Consider the following 20,837-nt stretch of genomic DNA (forward strand, 5'->3'; position numbering starts at 1 on the left):
TATTGACTGGTTGGGGCAATGGAAATTCACACGAGAACACATATTATAGATATTCAGTTAATAAGTTATTTGAACACTATTACTTGATTTTATTGTTCCTCCTGCAGATATAAGGTGCTACAAATACACTAAATGGAGGAAACATATTTGAAATTCTATCATGTGCCACCAATTGTATTTACGCGCTAAGATGGAAGAAAAGTAGTTCCCATGTTCCATTATTCACATTATCGAGAGTGTAGCTGTAGATTATCTTCAGAGTATTTCCTCTCGTGTCATAGTGTGATTGAATGAATAGAGACCAAACCTAACTTAAGTTATATTCTGATAGCTATTTTAGTGGTGAATCATTTCATTATATATGTATTACTCCGCCGCACATGTGGTAGTCCTACCGGTGTGTCTGTCGGAGGTGCTGTGGAGCCTTATTTATCTGGATTCTTTTATCTAACGGCGAGGGTAAATAATGGAACAGGTTATACAGATCCTCGAGAAGACTACATCACCCGGTAAGTGTACATACATCTTGGTTCTGCGCCTCCTGTAAAGAAAAGATAAGCAAAAAACTTTGGGTCTTCCCGCCACGACTCCCTCCTTAGACATGCATTTAAACGATTAACTGTATTTTTCTGCATTGGGAGCCATCTGTATTAAACATATTTACTCCATCTTTTACTTCATTACTGATTTATGTTATGCTTGCATCTAAACCAGTTTTTAAGGGGTTACATATGGAATTGTGGAATACAGATAAATGAACGAAAAAGGGCTTCAAGAGGCGGCCATATTTTCCCTGGAATTGACAACAAACGAATGTTGTGGCAGCCAGGCTGGCTTTATTCTAGGAAGTTCTTGAGGGTCTTTTCGAGAGTCCTGGTGGGAAGGTTTCCTCAAAGATGGAGACTTAAGATGCTATTAGAAGGAGCAGCTTTAGTAAGGGATGGAGGATACTTTATTAGGACTTTCACTCAATACGTCTCTACTCCTTCAATCACTGTCCTCGTGCCCTTCGTCTCTGTTTATCGTTGTTCAGTATATGATTAGTATGGTGGCGTCTTATGGCTTGGAAACTGCTGGTTTCGTGGCTAGTCATCCTTAAAGATATGTAATTGATTTATTCAAGATAGGCTAGCTTAATTTTAGCAAGATATTTTGCTTTATATACCCGTAAAGTAGGGTATAAGTCAAGAGAAGAGCTAGTAAAACGTACTAATCAGTTTTGTAGCACACACTTTTATAGAATGATGGGTTTGGTTAGGGTTTGTATTGATTGTCGGTGTGACTGAGCAACACCCTATAGGAGGAGGGTTGGATAAAAGGCCAGTTATGCTCTGCATCAGTTGGCTGTAGATATTGATGGATTTTTTATTCAGTGTTACTACATCGGGAATAGAATGATGAAGCAGTAGCATGATTTGGAGCTATATGTTTTATATTATTAGTAATGGTGATAGTGGTGGGATGTATGAAAATATGGGAAAATTTGAGGTTATCAGGTAATTTATGAGAAAGGAGCTGCTTTTGGTGTAGATAATAGGTATTAATGAAGGTGGTATTAATGAAATCCTTACACTTGATAAAATTCATATTGGTGGGATTTTTACCTGTATTGCCACCTGTTCTCACAATGTGAAGTTCCTACAAAGTGGATAGGGATTTGAATTAGGGGAAATTGTTTAGGTAAAACCACTTTATTAAGTGTTCATTGTGTAAGGAACAGATGGATACATTTATATTAAAGTCTTGCAACTATAACTGAAGGTATGCCTGTGGTTTCCTCAAGCAACTTGCAGTATGTGTAAGGACATTTGACATTTCTGACAGCTGCAAGAAAACATCCATCTGTTAGGCATTATTCAAACTGATTAAAACTGTGGAGACTTCCTTCAGTCGATGGCATCATGCAATGTAATGCTTGAAAGGTAAACATGTAAATATGTTGGATGAATTCAGATGTCCTTAAAGGGAATCAATTACAGGATGAAATTTACTATAGCTCAGCATTGAAACTAGCTTTGGAAAATAGTTACATATGTTTAAGGCACTTTTAAAGTTAGTTACCATTTCATAAATACTTTTAGATCATTATTAGGAACATTAAAAGATATTGTGCCATATGAAATAAGGTGATGTGGGGGGGGGGGAATTGTGAGGTTAAGTAAAAGCAAGTAATGCTTGTTAAAGTATCATCAGAACACAGAAAATCCGAAGTGGTTGAAATTTTATAAATATACCAGCAATTTATTCATCACATGAGGATTGTGCTCGTCTGTTCATTGACTTGTGCCATATTGGTGATGTGTTTTTGCGAGCATGACAACAAGGTTATTGAAAATTAAGGTGTCTTGACTGCTAGGGAAGTTAGATGGAGTTTTCTTAGTGTATTTATGTATAGTTGTATTAGCTACTTTTTTATTGATTGCATAATTTTCTGGCTATTGTACTGTTGCATCATTTAATATTCAGTTAAATATATATCCAGTCATTCTCTGCATGTATTTTTGTATCCTTAACAAGCTATATAAGCATATGAATCATAAATAGCCAATTCCCAAAGCTGGTTTTGATGTTGAGCTAAAGAAGACTTTCCCAGTTATTGAGTAAGGGGATCTGTCCCACACAGGGTCAGATTCTAATGTTTATAGATATTTGAACTCGCTGTTTATTTATCAAACCTAATGATGTATGATGCCATCCAGTGCAGTGTGTGTCTTCAATAATGAAATTGTTCCCTACCAGTCTCCATATGTTACTCGTAACTTTCACATGCACGCAAGTTATGTTTTGGTTTTAATATTTATGTATTGTTCTACTTAAACCCTGCATTTTCTCAGTCCTTCATAACCTTATTAGCTGTTATTTATTTCTGAAAGTTTTTTTTAGATAGTGATATACTAAAAACCACCCTCACAGTTCTTAGTTATACACTGGACAGTGATTCCAGAAAAGTAGGACCGAGATTCGTAACCTTGGACAAGTTTGTTCTTTTTCTCTGATGAATTACCTTTACTTTAATTTTAGGTGAAACACTTGTATGAAGTCAACAACCTATGAAAATCTGACTTCCCAAGCAGCTGAGGTTTATAGTAGAAATATTCTATTGTTAATGTGGCCATCTGCTGAGGAATGGAAGGAAGTGATGCTTGTGGGGAGATGGATGATATTGTAAATAGGTGCTTAGTGTGTTGTTTGCTTGTTAACATTTGTCACAGTTGGTGCTCAGTAGTGGGTGTTGTTGGGATGCTTTAATGTGAATATTGAAAATTCAAATAATCTCAACCACTAAGGGGCTAGGTTAGGGTTCTGTAGTTTTTCCCCGCAACCCCATGTTTTCCATGATCATAATCCTAATCGTAACTGCTATATTTGCTATGATACACTAATGTATTACACACACATTGTATTTCAAAAGAGCAGGAGTCAGACTTTACACTTTTTTTTTTTATCCCAGCATTAGTGTTAGGTATAATACTCTGATATAGAATATACTTGTAGAAGAGAAAAAATCAAATAGGTAAGAAATTTAGAATAAATTTATCTTAAGATTATGCAGCCTCTCTCTCTCTCCACCACACTCTTTATTACCACACACTTCTCTTACCCTTTCATTACTTAATCAAACCACCTCACCACATATTGTCCTCAAACATCTCATTTCCAACACATTCACCCTCCTCCGCACAACCCTATTTATAGCCCATGTCTCACAACCATATAACATTGTTGGAACCACTATTCCTTCAAACATACCCATTTTTGCTCTGAGATAACATTCTTCAATGCTTCCAGAACCTTCGCCCCCTCCCCCACTCTGTGACTTACTTCTGCTTCTATGGTTTCATCCACTGCTAAGATCACTCCCAGATATCTAAAACACTTCACTTCCAGTTTTTCTCCATTTAAGCTTATCTCCACCCAATTGAATTGTCTCCCAACCCTTCTGAACCTAATTACCTTGCTCTTATTCACATTTACTCTCATCTTTCCTCGTTCACACACTTTACCAAACTCAGTCACCAACTTCTGCAGTTTCTCACCCGAATCAGCCACCTGTGCTGTATCTTCAGCAAACAACAACTGACTCACTTCCCAAGGCCTCTCCTCTACTACAGACTGCATACTTGCCCCTCTCTCCAAAACTTGCATTCACCTCCCATACCACCCCATCCATAAACAAATTAAACAACCATGGAGACCACGCATCCTTGCCGCAAACCGACATTCACTACTCGTACACGTGCCTTACATCCTTGATAAAAACTTTTCACTGCTTCTAGCGACTTGCCTCCAACACCATATATTCATGATACCTTCCACAAAGAATCTCCATCATCTCTATCATATGCCTTCTCCAGATCCATAAATGCTACATACAAATCCATATGTTTTTCTAAGTATTTCTCACATACATTCTTCGAAGCAAACAGCTGATCCACACATCCTCTACCACTTCTGAAACCACACTGCTCTTCCCCAATCTCCATATATATTATTATTTTTTTATATTATACTTAACTGGCGTCTCTCATCTTAGTGAGGTAGCACAAGGAAACAGACGAGGAATGGCCCAACCCATCCACATACACATGTATATACATACAGCGCCCACACACACATGTATACATACGTTACATTTAAATGTATACATACATATACATGCACAGACATTTTTTTTTTTTTTTGCTTTGTCGCTGTCTCCCGCGTTTGCGAGGTAGCGCAAGGAAACAGACGAAAGAAATGGCCCAACCCACCCCCATACACAATGTATATACACACACGTCCACACACGCAAATATACATACCTACACAGCTTTCCATGGTTCACCTCAGACGCTTCACATGCCCTGGTTCAATCCACTGACAGCACGTCAACCCCGGTATACCACATCGATCCAATTCACTCTATTCCTTGCCCTCCTTTCACCCTCCTGCATGTTCAGGCCCCGATCACACAAAATCTTTTGCACTCCATCTTTCCACCTCCAATTTGGTCTCCCACTTCTCCTCGTTCCCTCCACCTCCGACACATATATCCTCTTGGTCAATCTTTCCTCACTCATTCTCTCCATGTGCCCAAACCATTTCAAAACACCCTCTTCTGCTCTCTCAACCACGCTCTTTTTATTTCTACACATCTCTCTTAGCCTTACGTTACTTACTCGATCAAACCACCTCACACCACACATTGTCCTCAAACATCTCATTTCCAGCACATCCATCCTCCTGCGCACAACTCTATCCCTAGCCCACGCCTCGCAACCATACAACATTGTTGGAACCACTATTCCTTCAAACATACTCATTTTTGCTTTCTGAGATAATGTTCTCGACTTCCACACATTCTTCAAGGCTCCCAGGATTTTCGCCCCCTCCCCCACCCTATGATCTACTTCTGCTTCCATGGTTCCATCCGCTGCCAGATCCACTCCCAGATATCTAAAACACTTTACTTCCTCCAGTTTTTCTTCATTCAAACTTACCTCCCAATTGACTTGACCCTCAACCCTACTGTACCTAATTACCTTGCTCTTATTCACATTTACTCTTAACTTTCTTCTTTCACACACTTTACCAAACTCAGTCACCAGCTTCTGCAGTTTCTCACATGAATCAGCCACCAGCGCTGTATCATCAGCGAACAACTGACTCACTTCCCAAGCTCTCTCATCCCCAACAGACTTCATACTTGCCCCTCTTTCCAAAACTCTTGCAATTACCTCCCTAACAACCCCATCCATAAACAAATTAAACAACCATGGAGACATCACACACCCCTGCCGCAAACCTACATTCACTGAGAACCAATCACTTTCCTCTCTTCCTACACGTACACATGCCTTACATCCTCGATAAAAACTTTTCACTGCTTCTAACAACTTGCCTCCCACACCATATATTCTTAATACCTTCCACAGAGCATCTCTATCAACTCTATCATATGCCTTCTCCAGATCCATAAATGCTACATACAAATCCATTTGCTTTTCTAAGTATTTCTCACGTACATTCTTCAAAGCAAACACCTGATCCACACATCCTCTACCACTTCTGAAACCACACTGCTCTTCCCCAATCTGATGCTCTGTACATGCCTTCACCCTCTCAATCAATATCCTCCCATATAATTTACCAGGAATACTCAACAAACTTATACCTCTGTAATTTGAGCACTCACTCTTATCCCCTTTGCCTTTGTACAATGGCACTATGCACGCATTCCGCCAATCCTCAGGCACCTCACCATGAGTCATACATACATTAAAATAACCTTACCAACCAGTCAATAATACAGTCACCCCCTTTTTTTTTAATAAATTCCACTGCAATACCATCCAAACCTGCTGCCTTGCCGGCTTTCATCTTCCGCAAAGCTTTTACTACCTCTTCTCTGTTTACCAAATCATTTTCCCTTACCCTCTCACTTTGCACACCACCTCGACCAAAACACCCTATATCTGCCACTCTATCATCAAACACATTCAACAAACCTTCAAAATACTCACTCCATCTCCTTCTCACATCACCACTACTTGTTATCACCTCCCCATTTGCGCCCTTCACTGAAGTCCCCATTTGCTCCCTTGTCTTACGCACTTTACCTCCTTCCAGAACATCTTTTTATTCTCCCTAAAATTTAATGATACTCTCTCACCCCAACTCTCATTTGCCCTCTTTTCCACCTCTTGCACCTTTCTCTTGACCTCCTGTCTCTTTCTTTTATACATCTCCCACTCAATTGCATTTTTTCCCTGCAAAAATCATCCAAATGCCTCTCTCTCTTCTCTTTCACTAATAATCTTACTTCTTCATCCCACCACTCACTACCCTTTCTAATCAACCCACCTCCCACTCTTCTCATGCCACAAGCATCTTTTGCGCAATCCATCACTGATTCCCAAAATACATCCCATTCCTCCCCCACTCCCCTTACTTCCATTGTTCTCACCTTTTTCCATTCTGTACTCAGTCTCTCCTGGTACTTCCTCACACAAGTCTCCTTCCCAGGCTCACTTACTCTCACCACCCTCTTCACCCCAACATTCACTCTTCTTTTCTGAAAACCCATACAAATCTTCACCTTAGCCTCCACAAGATAATGATCAGACATCCCTCCAGTTGCACCTCTCAGCACATTAACATCCAAAAGTCTCTCTTTCGCGCGCCTGTCAATTAACATGTAATCCAATAACGCTCTCTGGCCATCTCTCCTACTTACATACGTATACTTATGTATATCTCGCTTTTTAAACCAGGTATTCCCAATCACCAGTCCTTTTTCAGCACATAAATCTACAAGCTCTTCACCATTTCCATTCACAACACTGAACACTCCATGTATACCAATTATTCCCTCAACTGCCACATTACTCACCTTTGCATTCCACATTGGTGGAAAGGATCACAATTTTGCGCGTGATGAAGATATTCTTGAGTCCACCGGGAAAATGAAACACGATAAGTTCCCAAGTGCACTTTCGTGTAATGATCACATCATCAGGGGAGACACAAGAGAGAAATGTAAGTCAGTTGATATACATCGAAGAGACGAAGCTAGGACGCTATTTGGTAAACATGCGATTGTCCAAGACATACACGAAAGTGCACTTGAGAACTTATCGTGTTTCATATTCCTGTGGACTCGTAGCAATATATACACATGTACTTATCCATTCTTGCCGCCTTCATCCATTCTCCCTGCCACCCCGCCACACACAAAATAGCATCCCCCCCCCTTTTTTTTTCCCTGCGAGGCAGCACCAGGAACAGACAAAAGAGGCCACATCTGTTCACAGTCATTCCTTAGCTGTCATGTGTAATGTACTGAAAGCACAGCTCCCTTTCCACATCCAGACCTCACAGACCTGTCCATGGTTTACCCCAAATGCTTCACAGGACTTGGTTCAGTCCATTGACAGCATGTCGACCCCGGTATACCACATCATTCCATTTCACTCTATTTCTTGCACACCTTTCACACTCGTGTATGTTCAGGCCCCGACTGCTCTACATCTTTTTCACTCCATCCTTCCAACTCCAATTTGGTCTCCCGCTTCTCTTCCTTCCCTCCACCTCTGACACACATCCTTTCTGTCAATCTTTCCTCACTCATTCTCTCCATGTCGACTGTCCAAACCATTTCAACCCACCCTCTTCTGCTCTCTCTCAACCACACACTTTTTATTTCCACACATCTCTCTTACCCTTTTATTACTTACTTGCTCAAGCCACCTCAAACATCTCATTTCCAACACATCCACCCTCCTCCGCACAACCTTATCTGTAGCTTATGCCTCACAACCATATAACATTGTTGGAACCACTATTCCTTCAAACATTCCAATTGCTCTCCGAGATAAAGTTCTTGCCTCCCACTCATTCTCAATGCTCCCAGAACCTTTGCCCCCTCCCCCACTTTGTGGTTTACTTCCGCTTCCATGTTTCCATCTTCTGCCAAGTCCACTCCCACTTTTCCATTTTGTGGATGGGCCCCTTGCTATTGCTTTGTTATTAATGTAGACTTCATACTTGCTGAACCTTTCACTGCTTCACATATTTTTCTTCTTTGTCCTTTGAAATTGTGGAGACTGACGAATGGGAGAACTGTAGATATTGTGCAGTCATATTAACTTTTTTTTTTTTTTTGGTGATTACCTTCATTTTCAATTCCATATCGAGTGTCTTCCTCAGCTTCTTGCCAGATCTATCCATGTGTGATGAGTTTTTCCTCTTGCTTGTCATCATCTTTGGGGTACGATACAAAATTGGTTTAATGCAGCACGAAAATTTGTTAGTTTCACTTGAATCGCACGTGGTTACAGAATGGCAACTGAGAGAGATGTGTGATGTTCATAATGCCAGGGATATCATCTGAGTCAATATAGTACACAACACATCTGTTAGCACTGGTGGACGTACGACAGTTTATTTATTATATTTAAGTAAATATTTGTGGATGGTTTGGGCCATTCTTTTGTCTGTTTCCTTGCACTACCTCACTAACGCGGGAGACAGCGACAAAGCAAAATAAATAAATAAATAAATAGATATATTTATATTTTTTCAGTTCATATGTATGGATGGTGGTTGTAAGTCATATACATACACGTACGCTGACAGAATCATATATGCACATGTACCTGTTCATACTTGCTTGCCTTCATCTTTGTGTAACCCATGATCTTTCGAAAGGATATGCTAATTCCAGTTGGATGGAAATGTCTTTAGAGTGAGAATTTCTTTGATGAGAATGTACTCCCAGTGATACAGCTTCACTAAAGGTAACTGTAAGGGTTAAATACAGAATCCCTTGTGAAAGACATTCTCAACTGATGAAGTAAAAGAAATTTTTTAGGAATAATATATCATCAAAGAAACAAGTGATATAGACCTCATCTTACCAAAGGAGAAATGAACTTGTCTTAGGAGCATCTTGTTAAGATAGTGGTAAGCAATATATAGCCTGGCGTTGATTTGTGTCTCGGTGCAGTGTTTTTATCTTTATAAAAATGTTTCATGCAAATGCTGCTTTTTAAGTAATCGTAGTCTCTATCCTGTTCCCGTCTTCATTGATTTGGAAGATGTTTATGTAGTATGTTTATATAGTTTCATTGTGACAGTTGTTGTGTAAACTAGCAAGTCTGGGCCGAAGAGCCCTTATTTGCTTGTTCATACAGTGGCCTATCACACCATTCCTTTACCACCATGCCCTCCCACCCCAGCCACCACACCCTTACTTGAATTACAATGACGAGTTCAATAAATGATCCGGAACACTTGTGCTTGTGTTTTAGTGATGTTAGAGTATGACCAGAAATAGTATGTATTTGATATCATTAGTGTTTATAAAATGCAAATGCTCTGCGAACATATACATATGAAATGAATGAACAGCCAAAAAGTCACAAATAAGAATTGCATATAGTTACCGGCTAGTCACCACCACTTGCCATACCCCAGGTTTACCTTGGGTGTCACAGCTGGGCATCAACCAGGGAGCCCCGAAGTATTTATGTAGATGTTGATATGCTGTTTGGTAATCCTGTAGTTAATATCCTAGTTCTTAATTTAGCATAGTTAGAAATATCAATACCAAATTTGATGTGCCATATTGTTCATATGCTTTATTTTTTCCCACTCCACAGATAAAAATGAGCTGGAAACAGCTCTCAAATATTTAGAACAGGCTGCACAGTCCAATTTGGTGAGTATGACCACTTGTTATTGAACAGTTATATAGTTATTTCAAAAAAATTGATTAGGCAAGTGACTTCAGAAATGCTAAGATTGGTTATGATAATTTCACTTTGAGAATGTGCCCATTGGTGCTGATTAAGTTACATACCCAAAGTCCTTAGCCTTGGTTTATAAATGATAAAGAAGAATCTGATTAAGTTACTGAATAAAACATTGCCTCATATTTTTCTTATTAGATGCAATTTTGAAAGTAACGAACATATAACAAGCAAGAAGCTTGACGACAGGCAATTTTCTTGGAAATTGGTTTTGTTTAATTCCTAGTTTGAAAAACCTGTAATTGACTAGTATAAACTTCATGGTATAGGGTTTCGCCTGGCTATGAATATTCACATCAGACTATATTTCCCGTTATTGCATTATTTGCAGTTACGGAAACTATGTTGTACAGTATTTAATCTTGCATGCTAGTTGTTGGAGGTTGAGTTGATTATTACATCATCAACCTAATTTGATTTCAAAATTGCTCTTACAGTAGATTTTGAGTTGGATTTGATAGTTATTAGAATAAACATTTGATTAATAACATGCATTTATTTGGGTGCAAGGCAATAGAGTTGTAACACTATTTAATCAATGTGATGAAAATAATATCTGTGTTTTTTCAAGTTAATTGGAAAAACTAAGTTAGTACTTGTTTGGATTGGTGGAAGGGTATTGCAACAAGGGGTTTGGATTGGCGGAAGAGTATTGCTTACAAGGGGTGCCAAAGTACTGTGTATATGCTGTGGATTCATATTGCTGGTTGAATGTTTAAATCATGAGAATAGTTGTGGTTGGTGCAAATGCTTGTTTAGGGTGTAATCATGGAAATAGTCATTGTTGGCTGTGTGTTTTTACTTGGTTGTGGTATCATGTTTTCCGAACTAGCCAACGCTGCAACTTGGAAGCTGTCATTTTCTGGAAGTAATAGGTATATATATTATGTAGTAATACATTTTAAACCTAGCCAACACTTCAACTTAGGAAGCTTTCACTTCCTGGAAGTAATAGGTACATTACTTCAGAAAAGAAGAGTGAATGTTGGGGTGAAGAGAGTGGTGAGAGTAAGTGAGCTTGGGGAGGAGACTTGTGTGAGGAAGTACCAGGAGAGACCGAGTACAGAATGGAAAAAGGTGAGAACAAAGGATGTAAGGGGAGTGGGAGAGGAATGGGATGTATTTAGGGAAGCAGTGATGGCTTGCGCAAAAGATGCTTGTGGCATGAGAATTGTGGGAGGTGGGCAGATTAGAAAGGGTAGTGAGTGGTGGGATGAAGAAGTAAGATTAGTGAAAGAGAAGAGAGAGGCATTTGGATGATTTTTTCCGGCAACTAGTGCAAATGAGTGGGAGATGTATAAAAGAAAGAGGCAGGAGGTCAAGAGGAAGGTGCAAGAGGTGAAAAAGAGGGCAAATGAGAGTTGGGGTGAGAGAGTATCATTAAATTTTAGGGAGAATAAAAAGATGTTTTGGAAGGAGGAAAATGAAATGTGTAAGAAAAGGGAACAAATGGGAACTTCAGTGAAGGGGGAGGTGATAACAAGTAGTGGTGATGTAAGAAGGAGATGGAGTGAGTATTTTGAAGGTTTGTTGAATGTGTTTGATGATAGAGTGGCAGATATAGGGTGTTTTGGTCGAGATGGTGTGCAAAGTGAGAGGGTCAGGGAGAATGATTTGGTAAACAGAGAAGAGGTAGTAAAAGCTTTGTGGAAGATGAAAGCTGGCAAGGCAGCAGGTTTGGATGGTATTGCAGTGGAGTTTATTAAAAAAGGGGTTGACTGGTTGGTAAGGTTATTTAATGTATGTATGACTCATGGTGAGGCACCTGAGGATTGGAGGAATGCTTGCATAGTGCCATTGTACAAAGGCAAAGGGGATAAAAGTGAGTGCTCAAATTACAAAGGTATAAGTTTGTTGAGTATTCCTGGTAAATTATATGGGAGTGTATTGGTTGAGAGGGTGAAGGCATGTACAGAGCATCATATTGGGGAAGAGCAGTGTGGTTTCAGAAGTGGTAAAGGATGTGTGGATCAGGTGTTTGCTTTGAAAATGTATGTGAGAAATACTTAGAAAAGCAAATGGATTTGTATGTATTTATGGATCTGGAGAAGGCATATGATAAAGAGTTGATAGAGATGCTCTGTGGAAGGTATTAAGAATATATGGTGTTGGAGGCAGGTTGTTAGAAGCAGTGAAAAAGTTTTTATCGAGGATGTAAGGCATGTGTACATGTAGGAAGAGAGGAAAATGATTGGTTCTCAGTGAATGTATGTTTGCGGCAGGGGTGTGTGATGTCTCTGTGGTTGTTTTATTTGTTTATGGATGGGGTTTTTAGGGAGGTGAATGCAAGAGTTTTGGAAAGAGGGGCAAGTAAGCATTCTGTTGTGGATGAGAGAGCTTGAGAAGTGAGTCAGTTGTTGTTCGCTGATGATACAGCGCTGGTGGCTGATTCGTGTGAGAAACTGCAGAAGCTGGTGACTGAGTTTGATAAAGTGTATGAAAGAAGAAAGCTGAGAGTAAATGTGAATAAGAGCAAGGCTATTAGGTACATTAGGGTTGAGGGACAGGTCAATTGGGAGGTAAGTTTGAATGGAGAAAAACTGGAGGAAGTGAAGTGTTTTAGATATCTGGGAGTGGATATGGCAGCGGATGGATCTGTGGAAGCGGAAGTGAATCATAGGGTGGGGGAGGGGGCGAAAGTTCTGGGAGCGTTGAAGAATGTGTGGAAGTCAAGAACATTATCTCGGAAAGCAAAAATGGGTATGTTTGAAGGAATAGTGGTTTCAACAATGTTATATGGTTGTGAGGCGTGGGCTATAGATAGAGTTGTGCACAGGAGAGTGGATGTGCTGGAAATGAGATGTTTGAGGACAATATGAGGTGTGAGGTGGTTTGATCGAGTAAGGAATAATAGGGTAAGAGAGATGTGTGGTAATAAAAAGAGTGTGGTTGAGAGAGCAGAAAGAGTGTGGTTGAGAGAGCAGAAGAGGTTGTTTTGAAATGGTTTGGTCACATGGAGAGAATGAGTGAGGAAAGATGACCAGGAGGATATATGTGTCAGAGGTGGAGGGAACGAGAAGTGGGAGACCAAATTGGAGGTGGAAAGATGGAGTGAAAAAGATTTTGAGCGATCGGGGCCTGAACATGCAGGAGGGTGAAAGGCTTGCAAGGACTAGAGTGAATTGGAACGATGTGGTCTACCGGGGTCGACATGCTGTCAGTGGATTGAACCAGGGCATGTGAAGCGTCTGGGGTAAACCATGGAAAGTTGTGTGGGGTCTGGATGTGGAAAGGGAGCTGTGGTTTCGGTGCATTATTACATGACAGCTAGAGATTAAATGTGAACGAAAGTGGCCTTTGTTGTCTTTTCCTAGCGCAAATTCGTGCACATGCAGGGGGAGGGGGTTGTTATTTCATGTGTGGCGGGGTGTCAATGGGAATGAATAAAGGCAGACAGTATGAATTATGTACATGTGTATATATGTATATGTCCGTGTGTGTATATATATGTATATGTTGAGATGTATAGGTATGTATATTTGCATGTGTGGACATGTATGTATATACATGTGAATGTGGGTGGGTTGGGCCATTCTTTTGTCTGTTTCCTTGCACTACCTCGCTAACGCGGGAGGCAGCGACAAAGTAAAATAAATAAATGAATAGATAAATAAATATTATGTAGTAATTTATTTTAAACTGCCTTCTAAAATTTAGAATAGATTTCAAGCACTATAGTGATCACTTTTTGGTAGATTTGTATATTGTGCTGTAGGTAGCCTTCTGGTACTTTTCTTCATTTTTGTACTTGTTTTATTACCCCTCTCTAATATGAATATTTACTTTACAGCCAGAATACGTGAAAGTACTCAGTGATGTGCTGCACCATGGCGCCAACTCCACAGTGGCTCGTATGGCTGCTGGTATCCAGTTAAAGAACACATTAGCCTCCAATGATGCCAAAGTTAAAGTACAATACCAGCAGCGCTGGCTGGCCTTCCCTACAGATGTTAGGGACTATGTTAAAGCTAATGTAAGATTGTATTTATTTATTTTTTGAAATTCATTGTAGAGTGGTTATCTGAAATATTCATTGTGTCAAATGGTGTGAAGTTAATAGACATGGTAAAGTGCTAAATTTTACCTGCAGAAAATCTTTAGACCCTTGTCTAAGTCTCATGACATAATGCTTCTTTTTTTGATACTGTACCTAATTGCTTCTGCTTTTGGAGATTTAGTGAATGATTTATTCGTAGACATGGTAGATTATTAGATTATTTAAACAATCCATTTGAATTGCAATATATTTTTGGAAGAAACATATAGTACAGTGCTTGAGCATTCATATGGAGTGATCCATGCTTAATGAAGCCGAATCTACACCTAAATGGGAGGGTACCCCCTAGCAAATTAATTGGTTACCCCCCTCTGCAGCCTCCAGCTTCCATCCATTTCAGTGTACTTTACAATCTGATGGAATTATATTTATTATCTCGGTAAACCTCCTTTCTTATGAACTTCATTGTATTAGAATTTGGCCTCTAACTGACATTTCTTTTACTCTGTTACATAAGTTTAGTATGGTAAGTTGAGGATCCATTGCAGAGTATAGGATATAACAGAATAGTCTGTCAGTTACTTGGGAAGTTGGTTAGCATACCCCCCCATCCCCATCCATCCACCCACTACTTTATAACTCTATAAAAAGGAACTAATTGTATATTCGCAAAAGAAGAATTCTTACATGCAAATACATGCACATATGTTGCATATTGTATCTCCTTTATAGGTCCTTGGGGCACTTGGTACAGAGCAGAATCGTCCTAGTTCTGCTGCTCAGTGTGTGGCGTACATAGCACTCACAGAAATTCCAGTGGGGCAATGGCCAGACCTTATTGATAGACTTGTGGCAAATGTGACAGCCCCTGGGGCAACAGATATGACCAAAGAGGCCACGCTAGAAGCTATTGGATATATATGTCAGGTAAGTTATAACTAGGTTGCTCTGATTTTCTTAACATTGTAAGGTACTTTTACTGAACAATACATATATGTATTTTGGTCAAAGTAGACCTTTAGTATTTTGTTTAATGTATTATGAAAGAGAAGTGATAGCAGTTAAGTTGCATTTCTGTAATAGTGTACAAGCTAAAGATGAAATATTTTTTTCAGGATATTGAGCCAGAAGCTATAGCAGGTCAAAGTAACAACATACTAACAGCCATTGTTCATGGAATGAAGCGAGATGAACCAAACGATCACGTTAGACTAGCAGCTACGACAGCTCTTCTCAACTCCCTGGAGTTCACTAGACAAAATTTTGAGAGAGATGCTGAAAGGCACTTCATAATGCAGGTACCTGTTTATTTTTGTAAGATAGATTGTGTTTCAAATTTCAGTCTTATCAGCATTGATGTCACTTTTTTCATAATTTGTTTGCCAAAATACATTATGCAATAAGATGAATGGTGTGAATTTCTTTACATCACCAGGTGGTATGTGAAGCAACGCAGTCAACGAATACTCAGATTAAGGTGGCGGCACTGCAGTGTTTGGTGAAAATAATGTCTCTCTACTATCAGTATATGGAGCACTACATGGGACCAGCTCTTTTTGCGGTAAGTATGATTAGTTAATGTGTGCTTAATACAGTGGTTAGTATCACTGACCTTGACTTATTTACATGTTACCCAGGAATTGAACACATTTGAATCTTAGTTGGTATTAGGTCCATAGTCAACCCAGGTATTCATCTTCCCCTAGGGTTTGATCAATGTTAGCAAGATACATCTAGATGAAGAAAGGCTGCATCTGCTCACATCCATTCTCTATCTGTCATGTATACTGCACTTAGACCACAGCTTCCTATCCACAACAAAGCCCCATAGACCTTTCCATTGTTTACCCCAGATGCTTCACAAGCCCTGGTTAAGTCCATTCATAGCACATAAACCTCAGTATACCACATTCTTCCAATTTACGCTATACCTCGCACACCTTTCACCCTCCTGCATTTTCAGACACCGATTGCTGAAACTCATTTTTCACTTCATCTTTCCATCTCCAGTCTGGTTTCCCTGTTCTTGTTCCCTCCATTTCTGATACGTATATTGTGTTTGTCAACATTTCCTCATTCTTTCTCTCCAAAAAAGGGGGCGTGGCTCTCAGCCAAACCCCCCTTTTTTCCTTTTTTTTTCCACACCTTGAATGTACCTTTTCATTACTTACTCAATAATACATATATATTATTTTCATTGTTTTATTATACCCAATCGCCCTTTCCCACATCAGCAAGGTACTGCCAGGAAACAGATGAAGAATGGCCCATCCACTCATATACACATATTTATTTATTTTATTTTGCTTTGTCGCTGTCTCCCGCATTAGTGAGGTAGCGCAAGGAAACAGACGAAAGAATGGCCCAACCCGCCCACATACACATGTATATAGATACACTTCCACACGTAAATATACATACCTATACATCTCAATGTACACATATATGTACATACAGAGACATATACATATATACACATGTACATAATAAAGGGTACATGTACATAATAAAGGGTAAAGGGGAAGAGTGGTTTGGGAATGTCTTGGTAGTAAAGTCAGGGGTTAGTGAGAGGACAAGAGCAAGGGAAGGAGTAGCAGTACTCCTGAAACAGGAGTTGTGGGAATATGTGATAGAATGTAAAAAAGTAAATTTTCGATTAATATGGGTAAAACTGAAAGTTGATGGAGAGAGATGGGTGATTATTGGTGCATATGCACCTGGGCTTGAGAAGAAAGATCATGAGAGGCAAGTGTTTTGGGAGCAGCTGAATGAGTGTGTTAGTGGTTTTGATGCACGAGACCGGGTTATAGTGATGGGTGATTTGAATGCAAAGGTGAGTAATGTGGCAGTTGAGGGAATAATTGGTATACATGGGGTGTTCAGTGTTGTAAATGGAAATGGTGAAGAGCTTGTAGATTTATGTGCTGAAAAAGGACTGGTGATTGGGAATACCTGGTTTAAAAAGTGAGATATACATCAGTATACGTATGTAAGTAGGAGAGATGGCCAGAGAGCGTTATTGGATTATGTGTTAATTGACAGGCGCGCGAAAGAGAGACTTTTGGATGTTAATGTGCTGAGAGGTGCAACTGGAGGGATGCCTGATCATTATCTTGTGGAGGCTAAGGTGAAGATTTGTATGGGTTTTCAGAAAAGAAGAGTGAATGTTGGGGTGAAGAGGGTGGTGAGAGTAAGTGAGCTTGGGAAGGAGACTTGTGTGAGGAAGTACCAGGAGAGACTGAGTACAGAATGGAAAAAGGTGAGAACAATGGAAGTAAGGGGAGTGGGGGAGGAATGGGATGTATTTTGGGAATCAGTGATGGATTGCGCAAAAGATGCTTGTGGCATGAGAAGAGTGGGAGGTGGGTTGATTAGAAAGGGTAGTGAGTGGTGGGATGAAGAAGTAAGATTATTAGTGAAAGAGAAGAGAGAGGCATTTGGACGATTTTTGCAGGGAAAAAATGCAATTGAGTGGGAGATGTATAAAAGAAAGAGACAGGAGGTCAAGAGAAAGGTGCAAGAGGTGAAAAAGAGGGCAAATGAGAGTTGGGGTGAGAGAGTATCATTAAATTTTAGGGAGAATAAAAAGATGTTCTGGAAGGAGGTAAATAAAGTGCGTAAGACAAGGGAACAAATGGGAACTTCAGTGAAGGGCGCAAATGGGGAGGTGATAACAAGTAGTGGTGATGTGAGAAGGAGATGGAGTGAGTATTTTGAAGGTTTGTTGAATGTGTTTGATGATAGAGTGGCAGATATAGGGTGTTTTGGTCGAGGTGGTGTGCAAAGTGAGAGGGTTAGGGAAAATGATTTGGTAAACAGAGAAGAGGTAGTAAAAGCTTTGCGGAAGATGAAAGCCGGCAAGGCAGCAGGTTTGGATGGTATTGCAGTGGAATTTATTAAAAAAGGGGGTGACTGTATTGTTGACTGGTTGGTAAGGTTATTTAATGTATGTATGACTCATGGTGAGGTGCCTGAGGATTGGCGGAATGCGTGCATAGTGCCATTGTACAAAGGCAAAGGGGATAAGAGTGAGTGCTCAAATTACAGAGGTGTAAGTTTGTTGAGTATTCCTGGATAATATATGGGAGGGTATTGATTGAGAGGGTGAAGGCATGTACAGAGCATCAGATTGGGGAAGAGCAGTGTGGTTTAAGAAGTGGTAGAGGATGTGTGGATCAGGTGTTTGCTTTGAAGAATGTATGTGAGATATACTTAGAAGAGCAAATGGATTTGTATGTAGCATTTATGGATCTGGAGAAGGCATATGATAGAGTTGATAGAGATGCTCTGTGGAAGGTATTAAGAATATATGGTGTTGGAGGCAAGTTGTTAGAAGCAGTGAAAAGTTTTTATCAAGGATGTAAGGCATGTGTATGTGTAGGAAGAGAGGAAAGTGATTGGTTCTCAGTGAATGTAGGTTTGTGGCAGGGGTGTGTGATGTCTCCATGGTTGTTTAATTTGTTTATGGATGGGGTTGTTAGGGAGGTGAATGCAAGAGTTTTGGAAAGAGGGGCAAGTATGAAGTCTGTTGTGGATGAGAGAGCTTGGGAAGTGAGTCAGTTGTTGTTCGCTGATGATACAGCGCTGGTGGCTGATTCATGTGAGAAACTGCAGAAGCTGGTGACTGAGTTTGGTAAAGTGTGTGAAAGAAGAAAGTTAAGAGTAAACGTGAATAAGAGCAAGGTTATTAGGTACAGTAGGGTTGAGGGTCAAGTCAATTGGGAGGTAAGTTTGAATGGAGAAAAACTGGAGGAAAGTAAAGTGTTTTAGATATCTGGGAGTGGATCTGGCAGCGGATGGAACCATGGAAGCGGAAGTGAATCATAGGGTGGGGGAGGGGGCGAAAATCCTGGGAGCATTGAGAATGTTTGAAGTCGAGAACATTATCTCGGAAAGCAAAAATGGGTATGTTTGAAGGAATAGTGGTTCCAACAATGTTGTATGGTTGCGAGGCGTGGGCTATGGATAGAGTTGTGCGCAGGAGGGTGGATGTGCTGGAAATGAGATGTTTGAGGACAATATGTGGTGTGAGGTGGTTTGATCGAGTAAGTAATGTAAGGGTTAGAGAGATGTGTGGAAATAAAAAAGAGTGTGGTTGAGAGATCAGAAGAGGGTGTTTTGAAATGGTTTGGTCACATGGAGAGAATGAGTGGGGAAAGATTGACCAAGAGGATATATGTGTCAGAGGGGGAGGGAACGAGGAGAAGTGGGAGACCAAATTGGAGGTGGAAAGATAGAGTGAAAAAGATTTTGTGATCGGGGCCTGAACATGCAGGAGGGTGAAAGGAGGGCAAGGAATAGAGTGAATTGGTTCGATGTGGTATACCGGGGTTGACGTGCTGTCAGTGGATTGAATCAGGGCATGTGAAGCGTCTGGGGTAAACCATGGAAAGTTGTGTGGGGCCTGGATGTGGAAAGGGAGCTGTGGTTTCTGGTATTATTGCATGACAGCTAGAGACTGAGTGTGAACGAATGGGGCCTTTGTTGTCTTTTCCTAGTGCTACCTCGCACACATGAGGGGGGAGGGGGATGGTATTCCATGTGTGGCGAGGTGGTGATGGGAATGAATAAAGGCAGACAGTGTGAATTGTGTGCATGGGTATATATGTATGTGTCTGTGTGTGTATATATATGTGTACATTGAGATGTATAGGTATGTATATTTGCATGTGTGGACGTGTATGTATATACATTGTGTATGGGGGTTGGTTGGGCCATTTCTTTTGTCTGTTTCCTTGCACTACCTCGCAAATGCGGGAGACAGCGACAAAGCAAAAAAAAAAAAGAAAATTCATACTGTCTGCCTTTATTTGTTCCCATCGCCACCTCGCCACATGGAATAACAACCCCCTCCCCCCTCATGTGTGCGAGGTAGTGCTAGGAAAGACACCAAAGGCCCCATTCGTTCACACTCAGTCTCTAGCTGTCATGTAATAATGCACCGAAACCACAGCTCCCTTTCCACATCCAGGCCCCACACACTTTCCATGGTTTACCCCAGACGCTTCACATGCCCTGGTTCAATCCATTGACTGCACGTCGACCCCAGTACACCACATCGTTGCAACTCACTCTATTCCTTGCATGCCTTTCACCCTCCTGCATGTTCAGGCCCTGATCACCCAAAATCTTTTTCACTCTATCTTTCCACCTCCAATTTGGTCTCCCACTTCTCCTCGTTCTCTCCCCCTCTGACATATATCCTCTTGGTCAATCTTTCCCCACTCATTCTCTCCATGTGACCAAACCATTTCAAAACACCCTCTTCTGATCTCTCAACCACACTCTTTTTTATTTCCACACTTCTCTCTAACCCTTACATTACTTACTCGATCAAACCACCTCACACCACATATTGTCCTCAAACATCTCATTTCCAGCACATCCACCCTCCTGCGCACAGCTCTATTCATAGCCCACGCCTCGCAACCATACAACATTGTTGGAACCACTATTCCTTCAAACATACCCATTTTTGCTTTCCGAGATAATGTTTTTGACTTCTAAACATTCTTCAATGCTCCCAGGATTTTCGCCCCCTCCCCCAC

General features: G+C 40.4%; 1 protein-coding gene across 3 annotated transcripts in view; it reads left to right on the plus strand.

Annotated features, from left to right (window-relative positions):
• Nucleotides 1-353: 353 nt before the first annotated feature.
• Fs(2)Ket (Importin subunit beta Fs(2)Ket) overlaps nucleotides 354-20,837 on the plus strand; it is a 55,897-nt gene continuing 35,413 nt past the window's right edge. For all 3 annotated transcript variants that reach the window (XM_071669830.1, XM_071669831.1, XM_071669829.1), the window contains exons 1-6: nucleotides 354-509; nucleotides 10,143-10,201; nucleotides 14,083-14,265; nucleotides 15,022-15,216; nucleotides 15,405-15,587; nucleotides 15,725-15,850. In XM_071669830.1, coding sequence (XP_071525931.1) covers nucleotides 467-509; nucleotides 10,143-10,201; nucleotides 14,083-14,265; nucleotides 15,022-15,216; nucleotides 15,405-15,587; nucleotides 15,725-15,850 — 789 coding nt within the window. In that variant the 5' untranslated portion in view covers nucleotides 354-466. The remainder of the gene's footprint in view (nucleotides 510-10,142; nucleotides 10,202-14,082; nucleotides 14,266-15,021; nucleotides 15,217-15,404; nucleotides 15,588-15,724; nucleotides 15,851-20,837) is intronic.

Source organism: Panulirus ornatus, chromosome 14 (genome assembly GCF_036320965.1).
Source record: "Panulirus ornatus isolate Po-2019 chromosome 14, ASM3632096v1, whole genome shotgun sequence".
In the NCBI taxonomy this organism is placed as follows: domain Eukaryota; kingdom Metazoa; phylum Arthropoda; class Malacostraca; order Decapoda; family Palinuridae; genus Panulirus; species Panulirus ornatus.